General features: G+C 45.0%; 1 protein-coding gene across 2 annotated transcripts in view; it reads right to left on the minus strand.

Annotated features, from left to right (window-relative positions):
• Mocs2B (Molybdenum cofactor synthesis 2B) overlaps positions 1–16,811 on the minus strand; it is a 148,116-nt gene that overhangs the window by 50,096 nt on the left and 81,209 nt on the right. For both annotated transcript variants that reach the window (XM_068362975.1, XM_068362976.1), the window contains exon 6: positions 1,267–1,460. In XM_068362975.1, the coding sequence (XP_068219076.1) occupies positions 1,267–1,460 (194 nt within the window). The remainder of the gene's footprint in view (positions 1–1,266; positions 1,461–16,811) is intronic.

A 16,811-nucleotide genomic window follows, 5' to 3' on the forward strand; every position in this document is an offset into this window, starting at 1 on the left:
GCCTATTGCAAGACCTACATCGTCTATGGGAGGGGGCTTGCGAAATGTCAGACATCTTGAATCCAAAGAGTTAGCCAAAGGGGTTTCCAAAATCAAGCAAAAGATCGTTAACCGTATATCAGGACTATATAAAAGCTATCTAGCTAATATAAGAAGGTTTCCAGTAAAGCGACAGCCGAAATCTGAGAGAATACTTCACCAATTAGCCGTGAACAAACTCGAAGATCATAAGCATATCCCAGAACGTCTTGCCGGAAGCACGACAGAGGAATAATTGAGGAGGTGTCAACAAGAAGTACTTGAGTACCTGGCCACAGGTGGCGCTGGTAAGTACACCCCCTTCTAGTATTGTGATAGCTGGCGTATCCCTCCATAGAATTCTGTCGGGCAACGGAGTTGACAGCTACATGATTATCGGGTAAGTTTAATATTGAAAAAGAAATGGACATGGGCAAGACATATAACGAGAATGACATAGCAAATAAGCAAAAAGAATAACAGAATGTGTCCATAGAGATTGCAAACAAAGCAGGGAAAGAAAGAAAAGATGATGGAGTGACGACCGAAAAAGATTGCAGGTATAGACTGGCATGGAAAGACTATAAACAGATGGAAATGAAAGGACATGCCAGAGGGCTTTGTCTTGCTGCTGCTGCTGATGATGATATATTACCTAGTTCATATGAAGTTTATGAAATAATCTAGAACACTACAATTGTTACAGAATAAATTTTACAAATCTGAGAAAACTTTAAAAATACGTATTTGAAGTACTGTGTAACATTCTTTCTCCTAAATTGTAAATGGTGAATGGTTTAAACTGTTTAACCCTTTTACCCCCGGGGTATTTGGAAATTTCCAACCCTTAACCCCAAAGGGGCTATTTTTTTCACAGCACATTTTGCAGTATATATTTTTTAAATTGCTCTAACAGCCTTAATTTTTGTCATAGAGAGGTCAGGTTGGTCTCATTCTCTTGGAAAATGCCTGAATTTTCTCAAAAAATTATCAAAAAATATGAAAAACTAATTTTTATAGCATTTTTTTGCAAGGACGTACCGGTACGTCCATGGGGGTAAAGGGATGGCTTTTGTGAAACGTACCAGTACGTCCTTTGGGGGTAAAAGGGTTAATAACTATCTAAATTGTCATAAAAATTCTATGCAAGACCTAGGGATTGGTAATTATTTCTTTGTTTAAATCTCTCATTTACCATTAGTGATGAGAATGTGAAACCATAAAGACTATAAAAAATTTTCAGCTTACCTCATCCTTTGAAGCGACAATCTGAACATATTTGGGATCTAACAAAGATGATTTTTGTATGTCAACTTTCTTTTCCTCCTTATTCATACAACTGGCTTCAGGAAGAGAAAAGGGTTCTTTTGATTCCTCAGGCTCTGTCTTAATCTTTTTCAAAACTAAACCAGCATTACCAAAATCACCGTCATCTATTCCTCCTGAAATCATAATACATATATATTGTGTGATTTATTACTTCCAGCATTACCACTCTACTAATAGCACCACTTCTGTTGTATCATTACATATTACTAATAGGTTTACTACTGTATTAAAATTAACAATAACTTAACAATACTGTACTACATATTGTGCACATAGTATACTTATTCTAAAGAGACAAGAGAGAAAGACTGATGAAAAGCTGAGAGATGAACAAGCAGGATTTAGAAAAGGTAGAAGTTGCACTGACCAAATTTTCATTTAAAGACATGCTGTACAGCAATGTGTAGAATATAAAAATCCACTTTTAATGGCATTTGTGGACTATGAAAAAGCCTCGGATAGTGTGCACCGGCCAAATTTGTGGAAGGTCCTTCGTTATTATGGAGTTCCTCTTAAATATGTAGTTTTGATTAAGTCTTCATGAGCATAGCAAGTGCAAAATTAATGTTAGTGGAGTCCTATCAAATACATTTCCAGTGAACAGTGGAGTACTCAGAGGGAATGTATTGTCTTCCTCATTAATTTTATAATACATAGAACAGTTGGGAATGGTGGAGAAGAATTGGAATGAATTGGTTATGAGAAATTAGCTGACCTAGAGAGAGCTGATGACACTGCCCTTATTAGCAGAACACCACAAGATTTGCAATGCTTGCTTACCAGAATGCATGATGTATCCCATGAGGTTGGGCTCAAGATAAATAGAGAAAAGATAAGAGATGATGAGAATGGAATATGCAATGGAAGATGAAATATCATTGGAAGGAGAAAGGATTAATGAGGTGGAATCATTTAAATATTTAGGAATTATGATTGCTAATACAGGATCTTTAGAATTTGAGTTTGATGAAAAATTGAAAAAAGCAAATCTGACAATGGTGAGGTTAAGTAAAATTTGGAAATCAAATCACCAGGAATTACATATAAAATCAGGCTATATATCTGTTAAGTGAGATCGCTGTTACTGTATGGACATAAGTCGTGGTATAGCTATGAAACAATATCCAACAGATTTTATAGATTTGAGAGAACAAAGCCCTCAAAAGAATATTGGGAGTTAAATGGCAGGACAGGATTATAAATGAAACTATAAGAGAGATTACTTGAGTGCTAAATGTGGATGATATCATGGTGAAAGGTAGATGAAGATGGTTTGGGTATGCTCTTTGCATTCCCCAATAGAGCTTAGATCACCAAACTTTTAACTAGGCTCCATAAGGCACTAGAAGACTTGGAAGACCCAGGCCTACATGGTTGAGGACTATGAAGTGTGAAGTAGATGATAGATGTAGTAGCATTGATTTAAAAGTTCAAGATAGAGATGACTGGCAAAATCTAACTGAGGCCCTTTGCATTAATAGGAGTGGGAGGAGATGATGAAAAATTTACATATATTGTAACAAGGCATTTTTTTTATTTATAAAGAGAAAAATGGGAATACATGCAGATACAATCTAATATGAAAGTATCACTGATGCATAATGATCTTAGGTTGTTAATTGGTTCCAATTGTTGTGACAAAATACCAAAAAATCCTTCAAAACCCATCTACATAGCCAATAAACACTCATAAGCAACTCCATGTCATTGCTGATACAAAAAGTGATTTGATTGATTAATATCTTTACTTTTCACAAATTTATACACCTTAATTATAAAAATATAAATACAAAAAAATAAAAAAATAAATATATTTTTACTTTTATTTCTTACAAAAGTGACAATAAAAAATTACATAACACAAAACTAATGAAGGTGGGTAATGAGATGCTACAGTGGTTAATGGCAAAAACCAAAGTGCCAGGGTCTCTTATTTCAGTTTTGAAATCAAACTATTCGCTACCCTCTTGTTACATTTGAAATCAAACTATTCGCTACCCTCTTGTTACAAGTCAATGGGGTGGAGGGTAGGCATGTACTGTATATGAACATCAGGGGAGTATGGAAATAACAAAATGCCCCTGAAGTTCATATTGCTGACTCCCATACACTGATGGAAGTGGGATGTCAGTAAAAGGGATAGGAAAATTATATAATTAAATTACAGTATGTATAGAATAATTAAAATTCTAGACTCAACATTAATGATAACAAATCATCCTTGAAATACAGGACTCCAATTTGTTTTTCTGGGCTCCGACCCGTGTCGCCCAGTGAAATGCTCCTTTAGCACCATTTCTAAGGTATATAACTGCTATATATTACCAGAGAAAAAATTGCATAGGGATGCCAGGTTGAACCCAGCTCGCTCACCTATAAAAGGTGTCGATATATAATACTGGGGCGTGATAAATCACAACCAGAGGCCTCGCACCATTTAGATATCTCCTGTCAAAATCCCCGAACAGCGAGGTGCCGTTCCACCTCCCACTACTACTAAAAATCCCACGCCAGTGACGTCCACGAAAGAACTGCGTTCCTTCACAAAAGATCTGCTACTAAAGAATGCAATCCAAAGTATACGTCGCTTAAGATTTCACGGACGCTTGTTCAGCGTGCCAAAGGAAGGCTCAGACAAACGGAGAGTAATCCGGGATCTGTCTCGTTTAAATTCCTTCATTCGTTGCGACAAATTCCATTTGCTTACCGTCTCGCAGGTGTGGAGCTTACTTCCCCGTGGGGCCGTCACCACCTCCATCGATCTTACAGAGGCCTACTATCATGTTCCAATAGCAAGGCATTTTCGTCCTTTCTGGGCTTCAAGCTAGGCAAACAAGCCCATGCATTCAAAGTGATGCTATTGGGGCTCAACATACCACCCAGAATCTTCACCAAATTAGCAGAGACAGTAATTAAAGAGCTTCGGACTCAGGGGATACAGGTAGTGGCCTATCTAGATTGGCTAATCTGGTCAGACAATGCCCAGATTTCCCGCGTAGCAACAACAAAGTCCTCACCTTCCTTTGGCAACTGGGATCCCAAGTCAACCTCGGGAAATCCCACCTGGTCCCGGAGACCAAGTTTCAATGGCTGGGACTACAAGGGGACCTGTGCTCCCATACGCTGTGCCTCCCCAAAGCCAAAAGGAAGGTGATAGGGAGGAATACAAACAAATTTCTCAGGGGAAAGTTGGCCTTCCGAAGAAGCCGAGAGTAGATCCTAGGTTCTTTACACTTCGCCTCCGTGACAGACATCATCCTGAGGTCCAAACTCAGGGACATAAACAGGGTGTGGCGCTCCAGAGCAACCGCAATACGCCGAGACAGACGTGCTTGCCTTTCCCCAACCCTGAGGAAAAGTCTGCAGACTTGGAAAGATCAAGAGTCTTTCCAAGTCGGTTCCTTTACAACACAAGAAAGTCCAAGGGTTATGGTCACCGGTCTTCCAAAAAATACGCGTCAACGTCCTAGAGGCCATGGCAGTCTTCCTCACTTTAAAACGTCTCAATCCAGCCAGGAATCTCCATATCAGACTGGTTCTCGACAGTGCAGGCATAGTACACTGCCTCAACAGAGAGGGCTCCTGATCAGCCCAGATAAACCACATCATGTTGAAGTTTTTTCCCATGGCGGCAATGCACAAGTGGCACCTGTCACCTAGACCCTCAGGCTTATGCCACGGACCCTATGATTCTATATTGGAATACCTGGAAGACGATTTATCTGTTTCCTCCGGTGAATCTCCTGCTGAAAGTTCTGCACAAACTCAGATCCGTCAAAGGTCGAGTGGCTCATCGATCCTTTGAATACTATTTTCCTGGAATCTGACAAAAGGGACTCTACTCTCCGTCATTATGACTCAGCTGTCAAGAAATTAGATGAATTCTTGAAAGATTCCCACGTTGAGACAATGACGCTGAACCGAACTGTGACATTCTTCAGAACTCTCTTCGAATCTGGCCTGGCAGCCAATACCATTACTACAATCAAGTCAGACTTGGAAAAGATCTTCCATATTGGTTTTGACATTGATCTAACGGATTCATATTTCTCATCCATTCCGAGAGCTTGTGCCAGGCTAAAACCTTCAACCCGCCCTAGCGCAGTTTCCTGGTTTTTGAACGATGTTCTTAAGCTAGCCTCTGACACCCAAATTGGATCCTGTAACTATAGGGCATTATTAAGAAAGTCACTTTTTTCTTTTGAGCCTAGCCTCGAGCTCCAGAATCTCAGAATTGTCAGCCTTGTCTAGTGACCCTGGTCATATAAAGTTTCTCTCTTCGGGTGAGGTTCTTCTCTCTCCTAACAAAGTTTTCCTGGCTAAAAATGAAGAACCCCCAAAACAGGTGGTCTCCCTGGAAGATTGTTCCACTTCCTCGGGATCCATCCCTGTGTCCAGTTACCTCCCTGAAAGCCTACTTAGGTAGAACTTCCACTACAACCACAGGGCCCTTATTTATTAGAGAACACGGAGGAACTATTACCCTTAACCCGAGAACTGCTACAAGCCTCTTGAGCGGCTGTATGGGAGACTGCTATAAGCCTCTTCAGAGCGCAATTTTCTATTCCTTCTCGCAAATTCCCTTGCGAACTTATTCGACTTGTATTATTTTTTTCATGATAAAACAATATATCTGGTAGAAATTTGAATGTTTATAACTTATTTTACCTGTATGATTATGTATAATATAAAACCTTTCCTTAGACAGACTTTAAGTTTTTTGCAAGGGATAAGGGCGAATTGTAATTATTTTTTGTTAAAACTTGTTTTATATTAACATATTAAAAACATGAATGATGTAAAAAAAATATATAACAACATACATACACATACACACAAACAATATCACATCGTAATATATTGTGTAGGACGGGAAATAAAACCTCTGGCAACTCTCAAATCCTACGTCAGGACGGCGATTGCCTAGTGTAAATTAGGACAACACTACTGATGTTTTTGTTTTAAATATCTGCGCATGTTTGTTTACAAAGTATAATTTTATTATAAGTAACTGGGTGTTTCACCCAAAAGAAATATTTAGAGAGAGAGAGAGAGAGAGAGAGAGAGAGAGAGAGAGAGAGAGAGAGAGAGAGAGAGAGAGAGAGAGAGAGAGATAACCATTTTAAGAAATATTTTATTTAGCCTGTATTCAATATTCATATCCACAATAGGAATTTTCTATATCTTTTGTATATATATGTATATATATATATATATATATATATATATATATATATATATATATATATATATATATATATATATATATATATATATAAACCTATTGTAATTAGTCTGAACACATTGGCTAGGTAATGAGTTTAATAGTTACTATGTTTATCTATATAAGATTCAAATAATAGTTAGTATGTTATCAATATGATTATAATCATTGCTCTCTCTATGTACTTTAAATATTATTTTTCTTTTTATAACTACTATATATATTTGTAAAAGACTATGATATTGCATTACTTTTAATCAATTTGTTCCTTCAAATATTTTAAGTTGGTTTATCTAAATTGTAAGTAAAAATATATGTTCTCTAAATATGATAAATCATTTTAAACAAATTTAAAATAATTGCAATGGTAACAATAATCACTTTATGAATGGATAAAGAAAAAATCCAGACGACGCAAATAAAATGTTTGTAAATAGTATATGTGACTACATACACTAAAGTCATCATTATTATTCCAGGAATAGATACAATTCTATATCATGAGATTTGAAAATATAAGGTAATTTTTATTATCATTACACTCATCAATATATAGAGAAGGCTATTTGTTAAAAATAGCCTAAAAACCTCATTACATAGTACAGAATGTAGTAAATTAAAATCGCTAACCTCTACTGTGCGCAAACAACAGGCCCGTGATACCCAACTTACTACCCACCCCACCCACCCACGAAAGCCAATCCAGACTCGCCCATTGGGCATCCGGCAAGATGCCACGTCGCGCTATAAAATTAACTTTGATGGTTTATAACAAAATAACAAACAAGATGTAGGATAAAATATTTGGATGATACATGCACGAAGTTATTACAAAAACATTGGTATAGTTATGGGTTAGATTCTGAAACACTGTATTTTTGTCAAGATAGCCGCACCACGGGACTGTAGTAAAATGACATTGCCGCATTTCTCGGGTTAAGGGAATCATAAAAATTCTTTATTTTATTAAACAAACTAATCCTGCATCATTCCCACATGTCCATGATATTAGAGCTGTGGCTACCTCAATTAATTTTCTCCACCATATGAAATTTGATGAGCTCTCAAAATATACGGGTTGGAAGTCCCCTAAAGTTTTCAAGCGCCACTACCTAAAACCTTTAGAAGCTCTTAGATTTGCCACAGTAGCTGCAGGGAATATAGTTCCTCCTGAAGGTACTGAGTCCTAATCACAACGTCTTGCTCTGTCCTCTTTCCCTCCTGCCTGGCTTACCTGTTGTTCCTACCTGTTTTGTTACTAGACACCCTTATGGTGTATTATTTTATCATTCAATTGTTCAATTTCACGAATTGTTTTCATTACACTTGTTCTTAATCCCCGAGCTGATTTTATTTTGCATTTTTGATTACCAAGCTGGATTCCCACTAATCATATCTGTTGCATTTTACCTACGGGTTTCATTATTGATTGTTTCCCATGTCTTTTTATCACTGTCATATACATGTTGATCTAATTTTACGGGTTTCCACATCCCTCTTTTTTTATATTAAACTCATCAGCTCTGTTATTTTGTGTTATTCTCTCTTCAGGTAGTTAGCCATATTGGGTCCTCATTCTCTGGTAAGATTTCACTGGGCGACACGGGTCGGAGCCCAGAAAAGGGATTTTGACGAAGGAAAAATCTATTTCTGGGCGAGAGACCCGTGTTGCCCAGTGAACCCACCCGTCCCTCCCTAATTGGGCCCCAATCTGGGGTGCTATAAGGAGTGTTGTTTTTCTAGAGATATTTGCAATATTTTGAAACTAAAATTATAAATTAACTGAACTCAAAAGTTGAAAAACCACATCGCCAGTAGTCACTATGGGACTTGAGAGCCCAGCAACCTCTATAAGAAAGCCTGACTTCAAGGTAATGTTCAGCAAACACCAACATGGTACACTACTGAGCTACCACTAAAAATCTTTTCAGAGAAAGACTTCTGCAAAAGTTAAGCAATGCAGGTTTTTATAAGATTTGGATTCAATTCTTTGATTTTCTGTGGCTAAACGTTTAACTAGAAACGATACTGCAGTCTTATACAAGGCACTATTTGGAATTCTTATCCTACATAGCAAATTATGGATATTACCTTTAATGTCTACAGTTTGTCAAAAATACCAGAACGGTTCTTACCAAACAAAGAAATATGACAAATTCGAAGATAATTTGTATTTTTCCTAACCATACAAACCTTAGCTATTTACAAAGGGTTATTACTTTTAGCGTAGCTGAAATGGCGAGCCATTAGAATTTAACGAGGGTGTATTACCCCCGCGCTAGTTAGCGGGGGGGTAGGGGAGTGGTAGCTAGCTACCCCTCCTCCCCCTCACACACAGGTGAATACTCACTTTCACTTAGAGGTAGGACTTGTCTTGGGGGACAGGGCTGGCGGGCAAATATGTGTAAATAGCTAAGGTTTGTATGGTTAGGAAAAATACAAATTATCTTCGAATTTGTCATTTGTTCCGTAACCGAAATACAAACCACGCTATTTACAAAGGGTGACTTATCCCTTAGGAAGGGTGGAAAGTCCCCAGCCATACTGGCTTTGGCTTTACCCGGGGACTCAGAATCCGAGTGAGTCGCACTCGAGAAAAGGAGTCCCTGCACCTCACAAGTTCCTTGCACCGCAAGGAACCATGTGGCCTACGTAAGCTTGTGTGTGAAGGAAGAAGTGTGACCCGTCCTAGGCAGTTGACCTGGAGTTCCAGAAGGAACTCTGGGTTAGGACGTTCCCAATACCACCTCGTCAGGGTATGGGGGACGCGACAGTATTGACTCAATACTCGGAACACAAGGAAGCATGGTTTACCTGCAGAGGTTCGAGGTCAGCTATGCAGAGACCAGGATGCTGCTTCCCCGTAGAGGGGATGATGAAGAAAGAAGTAAGGGCCAGACATACTTCTTTCGTTCATGCAGACTAAAACCTGATAACAATGCCCTCAACCTTCTGCTACCTGTCCAAAAAGGAGCCTGAGGTTAGACCAGCTGTTGTGTAGCCACCACAGAGCGATAGAAAACGTATCGAGACTCCTGTGGGTCACGCCCTGCAGGAAGCGGGCTGCGAAGGTCATCAGACGCTTCCAGACTCCAGCTTGTAGCACCTGCGTCACAGAGTAGTATTACTCGAAGGCGAGGGACGTTGCGATGTATCCAACATCGTGCTGTAGGGCGACGTGACGGGGGAGGGTCTGAAGACAGGTCGAGATGAATGTCCTTGAGTCCGGGCTGAAGAGGTATACTGGTGACTCTCCCCCCATGTCCTCCTTGTGTTCCCAAATCGGCTGCAACTGAGGCCAAACTGCAGCTGTTCCCAGCGCTAACCTCTCGATTCCTGTACTGGCAAGAAAGAGAAGGTCTTGGGACATCAGACACAGAATGGAGACTCAAAATCTTGAATGAATCGGACCGAAGGGTCGGGACCCTCAGATTCTGAGTCTAGCCAACAACTCAGGAGCGAGCCTGAATGTTGCCTTCCCCTCTTCCTTAGAAAGGGGGGGGAGTAGTAAGAGACCAAGAAGATTGCTTATACACTGGCCGTGGCCAGAGTGAGCAGAAGACCCAAGGCGGAATACAATCCGAGGCCTGTCATAAAAGGGTCTTGAGAAGATCTCTTAAAGGACTAAAAGTCCGAGCCATGCTCCAAGTTGGAGGTCTTCCTCCGACTAGGGCAGGGACGATCGTAGCTTCGCATGAGCGAGGATAGATCCAGCGGGCAGGAAAAAGTTATTCCTTTAAGCCTGAAGGTCAGGGAAAGGCTGAGCGACAGGCTTCATTGCCAAGAGCGGAAAGGAGTTTCCTCCCGCCGAAAGGCAATAAGACCGTTATTGCTGGAGAAGAGGCCTCACGGGAAGAGGTATATCTCCCACGGCACCAACCACCTTAGACTCTTCACTTTGCCTGGGAGACCCCTGTGGATGACTATCGCAGATGACGCGACCTCCGTACCGCGACTGTAGCGGGTTGTCTCTTCTAGAGGAGGAAGCGTAGTGTCTCCAGGCATGAAGCCGAAGCGACGTCCCGGTTCGGGAGAGATGTCGCAGTGTGGTTGCTTGAGTAGTCTGCGCCGTGGGAGAAGCTCTCCCGGGAGTTCCGTCAGGGGAAGCAGAGGGTCCAGAAACCGTTCTGCGCATAGTCCCAGTGGAGCTCTCCCATTGAAAGGTTGACAGACAACCTGGTTTTGTTGAGACCCATTGTCCGCAGACAAAAAGGAGGGAAGACGCAGGCGTCGAAGTTGTCCCACCATCACCGGAATGCATCTTGCCAGAGTCTCGGGGTCTGAGACTGGGGGGAAAACTAGCGGAAGCTTGAGGTTCCAAGCTGTCGCGATCAGGTCCCCCAGACCAGCACTTGCTGGTTACCCAAGGTCAAAGACCCTTAGGTACACTCTCTCTATGAGGCTCTGCTCGGATAGTCTGAGAGAAACATTCCCCTGCCTGGAATGAGAGAGCCGATGGTGGAATTGAGAGAATCTCAATCATCCCGGTATCTCTACTGCAAGATGTGAAGGTGTGAAAATGCGTCCCCTGCTGGTTAGCATGAAGTCGACACGCAACGGGGCGACTTGGCAGGAGCGGTAGGATCTGAAGAGGGGCCAGACTAAGGCCCTTAAGCCTGCCTGAATGATGGAGAGGTATCCTTCAGGTCTTGACCATAGGCCTGGACCGGAACATGCCCCCCCCCCCCCCCCTTTCCTTTGACGAGTCCGAGAACCGCATCAAGAATGTGGGGAAAGGACGAGAATATCCACTACCATCAAGAGGCTCCATAGGTCAACACCCATTGCAGGTTTAATAGTTCCGCTGGTCCCATAGGGCCAGGGAGTCCGGTTAAACATTGCCTGAAGCCACCGGAACTTGGATCGCCCCACATGGAACTTATCCTGAGGCGACCGTTCGGACTATAAACGGGTCAATGAGGAAAGAAGAACTAGGAAACGTTCCAAGGTAGGGCTGAAAACTCTGCTTGACTGAGAACAGGTACTGCGACTCTCCTCAGTCTTGCCACAGTCAACCGAAAGGAAGGCTCGGAGGATGTGGTAACAGAATCTGGCGTCCCCAGGTGGTCACCCATCCAAGTACCGACGTTGCTTAACCTCGCTGGACGGACGAGAAGCGGGGTTTCCAACGTGGTAAGGCGGTTGACTCAATATCATGGCCAGATACTCCAGATGTTGAGGCAGAGGAAGAGAAGGCTCCAAGCAAAATACCATGAGCCCACACTCATGGTCAGCATTCGGAAGCTTTTCCCGGCGCTGAAGAAGGTCGAAACCCGAGCCTACCGGAGTTGACCAGCCCTCCAAACAGCAGAGGAGGCGGAAGTCTGCACCTGAGCGGCCAAGAGGAAGGCAGGGAGAGTTCTCTGGGGAAACAAACCTGCTATGCCACGGCGGGATAGCCACACTGCATCATAAGCAGGAATACTTGCAGTTTAGGCTGAATTCGACGAGCACCCTGGAAGATGGATGGAATGGAAACTGAAAGTACCCGTCCTTCCGATCCAGGGTTAAAGGAGTCCTGTCGCCTCGTTACCAGTCTGATCGATTCTGCTGGTCTACGCTGGCCAAAGTTTGTTCGACAAACTTGATCAGGGCTGAGAGGTCGACTATGGACATCCCCTCTCAGATCCTTCCTTACAAGAAAGGATCGACTGAGGGGGCCGGGGGTGAAGCCGTCGATGATCCTAAGGAAGACCTTCGCCTAAGGTATGGCTCATTCTGCCCAACCGGGCAACTCTGCTGATGCTATGGCATAGAGGTTCAGAGACACTGAATTCGCTGACAGAGACGGCAGGCGCGATATCCTTGGCTACTCACAGAGATTGTGCGGGAATGGGCATCGGGAAGCTGTCATTCGGATGAGTAACCTTAAGCATCCTCCCAGCGAAAAAACCTGCAATCCTAGAGTTCGTGAACTCCTTTTAGGACTATGCCCCCCCGGGGGAGTCTCCCGTGCCATCTGTTCCTGACAGGAGGAAACTGCAATTGGACACCTTGTCCCAGTTGTCGTAGCCGATAACTTAGGCCGACGTGGTTGAAAGAAAAGGGAGCTGGAGCCCTGCAGAGTCTGGAAGAAAGCGCCTTGGAGGAGTGAAACCGGAAGTCGATTTACTCCGCACAGCAGATGTTTAAGTCTCTGTCCTTGGGCAAAGACAAAACTCTTCTCAAGGATGGAAGGGTGTCTGAGGTCGTTGACCTCCACAGATGAGACACCCGAAGGAAGCCTTCAGTCAGTGCGTCCAGATGGTACAACATCGAGCTTGTCCGCAAGTAGATACTTAATGACGAAAGGCCAAGGTGCCTGAGCTCGAGAGGAGGAAAGTACCCTTGATCTTCCTGTAGCTTCCTTGAACCAAACCTCGGGCCGTAACCGAGGAGGGAAAGAACCTGGTAAGCTCCCAGAGGAAGAGGTAAGCAGTCACCCCTTGTCCGATGGAGAAATCTTCAACGGAAAGCCCCCCCGCCAAAAATCCTTCCAGGGCGGGAGAAGGAGAGAGTACTCGTGCAGGAGAGGGGACCCTCGAGACCGACCTCTTGGGAACCAACTTCGCCCTGGGGGAAGTCACCACGAAGTCCACTCCTCTCTTTCTCTTCAGCGTAGGAGAGACAGCCGCTGGTTTGTTACCCTGGCCGGTGAGTGCTGGTTTCATAACCCTCATTAACGCCCGTGCCAGCGGATCAAACCATGTCTGCTGCTCCAAGGACACAGAGTCCGAAATCCTCGCTAAGGTGAAAGGGATCGGGCGATCCTTTGGAGAGGACACGACGGTTCCTGCCTGAAAAGAAGGTGGGAAGAATGCTGTACTGACCTGTCTTCGTCCTGCACTACCAACCTGTGCTTGGATGGAGGTGATCCCGAGTGCCGCCTAGGAGCACGCGTCCCTGCTGCTACCACCGGCTGTGGAATTCGCCGCGAACTATGGTCGCGCGAGGGCGAACGGTCGCGCAAAGGCGAATGGTCGCGCGGGCGCACAGGCGAGTGGTCGCGCGGGCGCACAGGCGAGTGGTCGCGCGGGCGCGCAGGCGAGCGGTCGCGAGGGCGAGCGATCGCGCGGGCGCGCAGGCGAGCGATCGCGCGGGCGCGCAACGATCGCGCGGGCGCGCAACGATCGCGCGGGCGCGCAGGCGAGCGATCGCGCGGGCGCGCAGGCGAATGGGCGTGACGGCGAGGGATCGTGCTGCCGCGTAGGTGAAGAAGATCGCTGGCGGTAAGCGATGGCGAGCAGCATGTGTAGGTGAATGATCGCGTGATAGGGTGCGATGGTGATCAGCATCCGCAAGAGGGCGAGCGTTCAGGGTTGTGCGATGAGGAGCAGCATGCGTAAGCGGGCAATCGTGCAGGGTTGTGCGATGGCGAGCAGCATGCGCAGGTGAATGATCGCGTGAAAGGGTGCGATGGTGATCAGCATCTGCAGGAGGGCGATCGTTCAGGGTTGTGCGATGAGGAGCAGCATGCGTAAGCGGGCAATCGTTCAGGGTTGTGCGATGGCGAGCAGCATGCGCAGGTGAATGATCGCGTGAAAGGGTGCGATGGTGATCAGCATCCGCAAGAGGGCGATCGTTCAGGGTTGTGCGATGAGGAGCAGCATGCGTAAGCGGGCAATCGTTCAGGGTTGTGCGATGGCGATCAGCATCCGCAGTTGAGGGTCGCGCGATGGCGATCAGCATCCGCAGTTGAGGGTCGCGCGATGGCGATCAGCATCCGCAGTTGAGGGTCGCGCGATGGCGATCAGCATCCGCAGTTGAGGGTCGCGCGATGGCGATCAGCATCCGCAGTTGAGGGTCGCGCGATGGCGATCAGCATCCGCAGTTGAGGGTCGCGCGATGGCGATCAGCATCCGCAGTTGAGGGTCGCGCGATGGCGATCAGCATCCGCAGTTGAGGGTCGCGCGATGGCGATCAGCATCTGCAGTTGAGGGTCGCGCGATGGCGATCAGCATCCGCAGTTGAGCTAGTAGCTGGCGAACCATGTTCCTTCAGAAGTGTTGGAGAACGTTGGCGTGCCAGCTGTAACACACGTGGGCGATCCGGAGATCGCTGGCGAGCTGATGATCGCTGACGAGCTGACGATCGCTGGCGAGCTGATGATCGCTGACGAGCTGATGATCGCTGACGAGCTGATGATCGCTGACGAGCAGAAGGCTACGCGTGGAAGCCTGCGCAAAGAAGAAGAGTCCTTGACCCCGACCTGAACCGAAGTTCTAGATCGCGAGGGCGAACGTGGGCGCACAGGGCACGTAACAGGAACCGCAGGGAAGATCATCTTGAAAGCGCTGACGAACAGGAGAGCGCTGACGAACAGAAGGGCGCGCAGGGAAACCCTGACACGCAAGGGAAGAACCCCCGTGGGGGCAACCCTTTGCCCCGAAGGGATCGTTGTCCGCCGGGAGACTGATGTCCGTCGGAAGACCGCTGTCCGTCGGGAAGACCGTTGTCCGTCGGGAAGACCGTTGCCCGTCGGGAGACGAGATTAGACTGCTGTCCATCTGCACCAAGACGGAAGATCGAGAAAAAGAAGTTGTAGGCTGCAAACGGAGATTCAAAAAGGCGCCTCAAGCACCCTTATAGGGAGATGAGAGGCCCTACGACGAGGCGGACGGAGGGCCTTACGGCGAGGGAGGCCAACAGCAACAGCAACAGAAGAAACCTCCGAAGAGGAGTCTCTATGAGTGTACTCTCTCGCGAACGACAGAGAAACACTTCGTGGAAGAGACTGGTCAGCCAGTGACCTAAAAGGGGCAATCCTCCGAAGAGGAGCCCCTGCAGTTGCCCAGCCCCTTGAGCGAAACTGCAGGTGCGACCGCTCAGCACCAAGAGCATAGTCGCACGAAAAAAAGGCAAGAGAAGAACCCCCCAAAAGAGGAAAAGCTCAAGCCTGGACAGGAAAAAACTTCCCTCGGAAGGAAAGTTATCCGCCCAAGGAGGCAAGCCTCCTGACTGTTCTAAAATGAACTGGAGAGCTGTCCGTCGACACAGGAGTACTACCAGTAGAAGGAGACACGCCCCTGACGACAATACAAGGGGGGAGGCAGCAACAGCCGAATCCCCAGGACTCAACCAGACAGCTCACACCGTTGCTATATTACAGAAACGAACTAGATCGGTAACTGTAAAAAAATAAAACAAATAATATTAGTACACATTCATTCCCCCGGGAAGGCTCCGAAGAGGAATCCCGAGGAAAAGGAACAAGAATTACACAACAGGCACGTGCCCTCACAACCACTTACACTCGCGGAAGGAGAGCTGTAACCAAAACAGAATTATAACAATTATAATTATGTAACTATGTAATTATGTAATTTAAAAAAAGAATGAACACTAAAGAAAAAAACGAAAACCCCGAAAGGAATCGTTCTACAAGCTGAAAAATTAATAACTACAATTAGATTCATAAACTAATTGAGACAAAATGTACGGCGTAGCAACCCCACCCACACGGGAAGGAAGCTACAAGGGCGTAGTAAAACATAGTAAAAGGGTGAACGACCTCAAGAGAGAGAGAGAGAGAAAGACCAAAGTCAAACTCGATCGCAACCCATAAAATTAGGCCGTGGTGGCCTAACTGCCGAGGCCTCCACGTAGATATCGTACACTACACACACACATCTGAAAAGGAATCTTACTTATTTCTATACTCAAATATATATACAAACATGAAAACATGTTTACATATATATTGAGTAAAAGAAAAGTAAGCGATTAAGTAAAGACAAAACAGACAATGGCTGCCAAGCGAGGACCAAGACAGAGACGTCTGTCACAGTCCGAGCCAAAAGTGAAAGTGAGTATTCACCTGTGTGTGAGGGGGAGGAGGGGTAGCTAGCTACCACTCCCCTACCCCCCCGCTAACTAGCGCGGGGGTAATACACCCTCGTTAAATTCTAATGGCTCGCCATTTCAGCTACGCTAAAAGTAATAACCCTTTGTAAATAGCGTGGTTTGTATTTCGGTTACGGAACAACTATTTTTTGATGAAATGCTTCCAACTATTTTCAAAGAGGTGAAGTGAAAAAATTGTGGAAGAGACTTAGTCTTGAAACAATATTTGCTCTAATGGGAGGCCAAAAAGAAAAAATATTATGCTCCTAAAACCTACCTTAAATTACAGTGCTTTGCAGTTCCCTATGCATTTACCTGATGCCTTTGATAATAGGAAAAGTTTTTTCCCTATAAAATCTATAAGTCAAAGAGTTTCCAATGGTTCAAAAGTGGAACTCAAGGTAAAAAAAAAATTGAC

Source organism: Palaemon carinicauda, chromosome 39 (assembly GCF_036898095.1).
Source record: "Palaemon carinicauda isolate YSFRI2023 chromosome 39, ASM3689809v2, whole genome shotgun sequence".
NCBI lineage: Eukaryota > Metazoa > Arthropoda > Malacostraca > Decapoda > Palaemonidae > Palaemon > Palaemon carinicauda.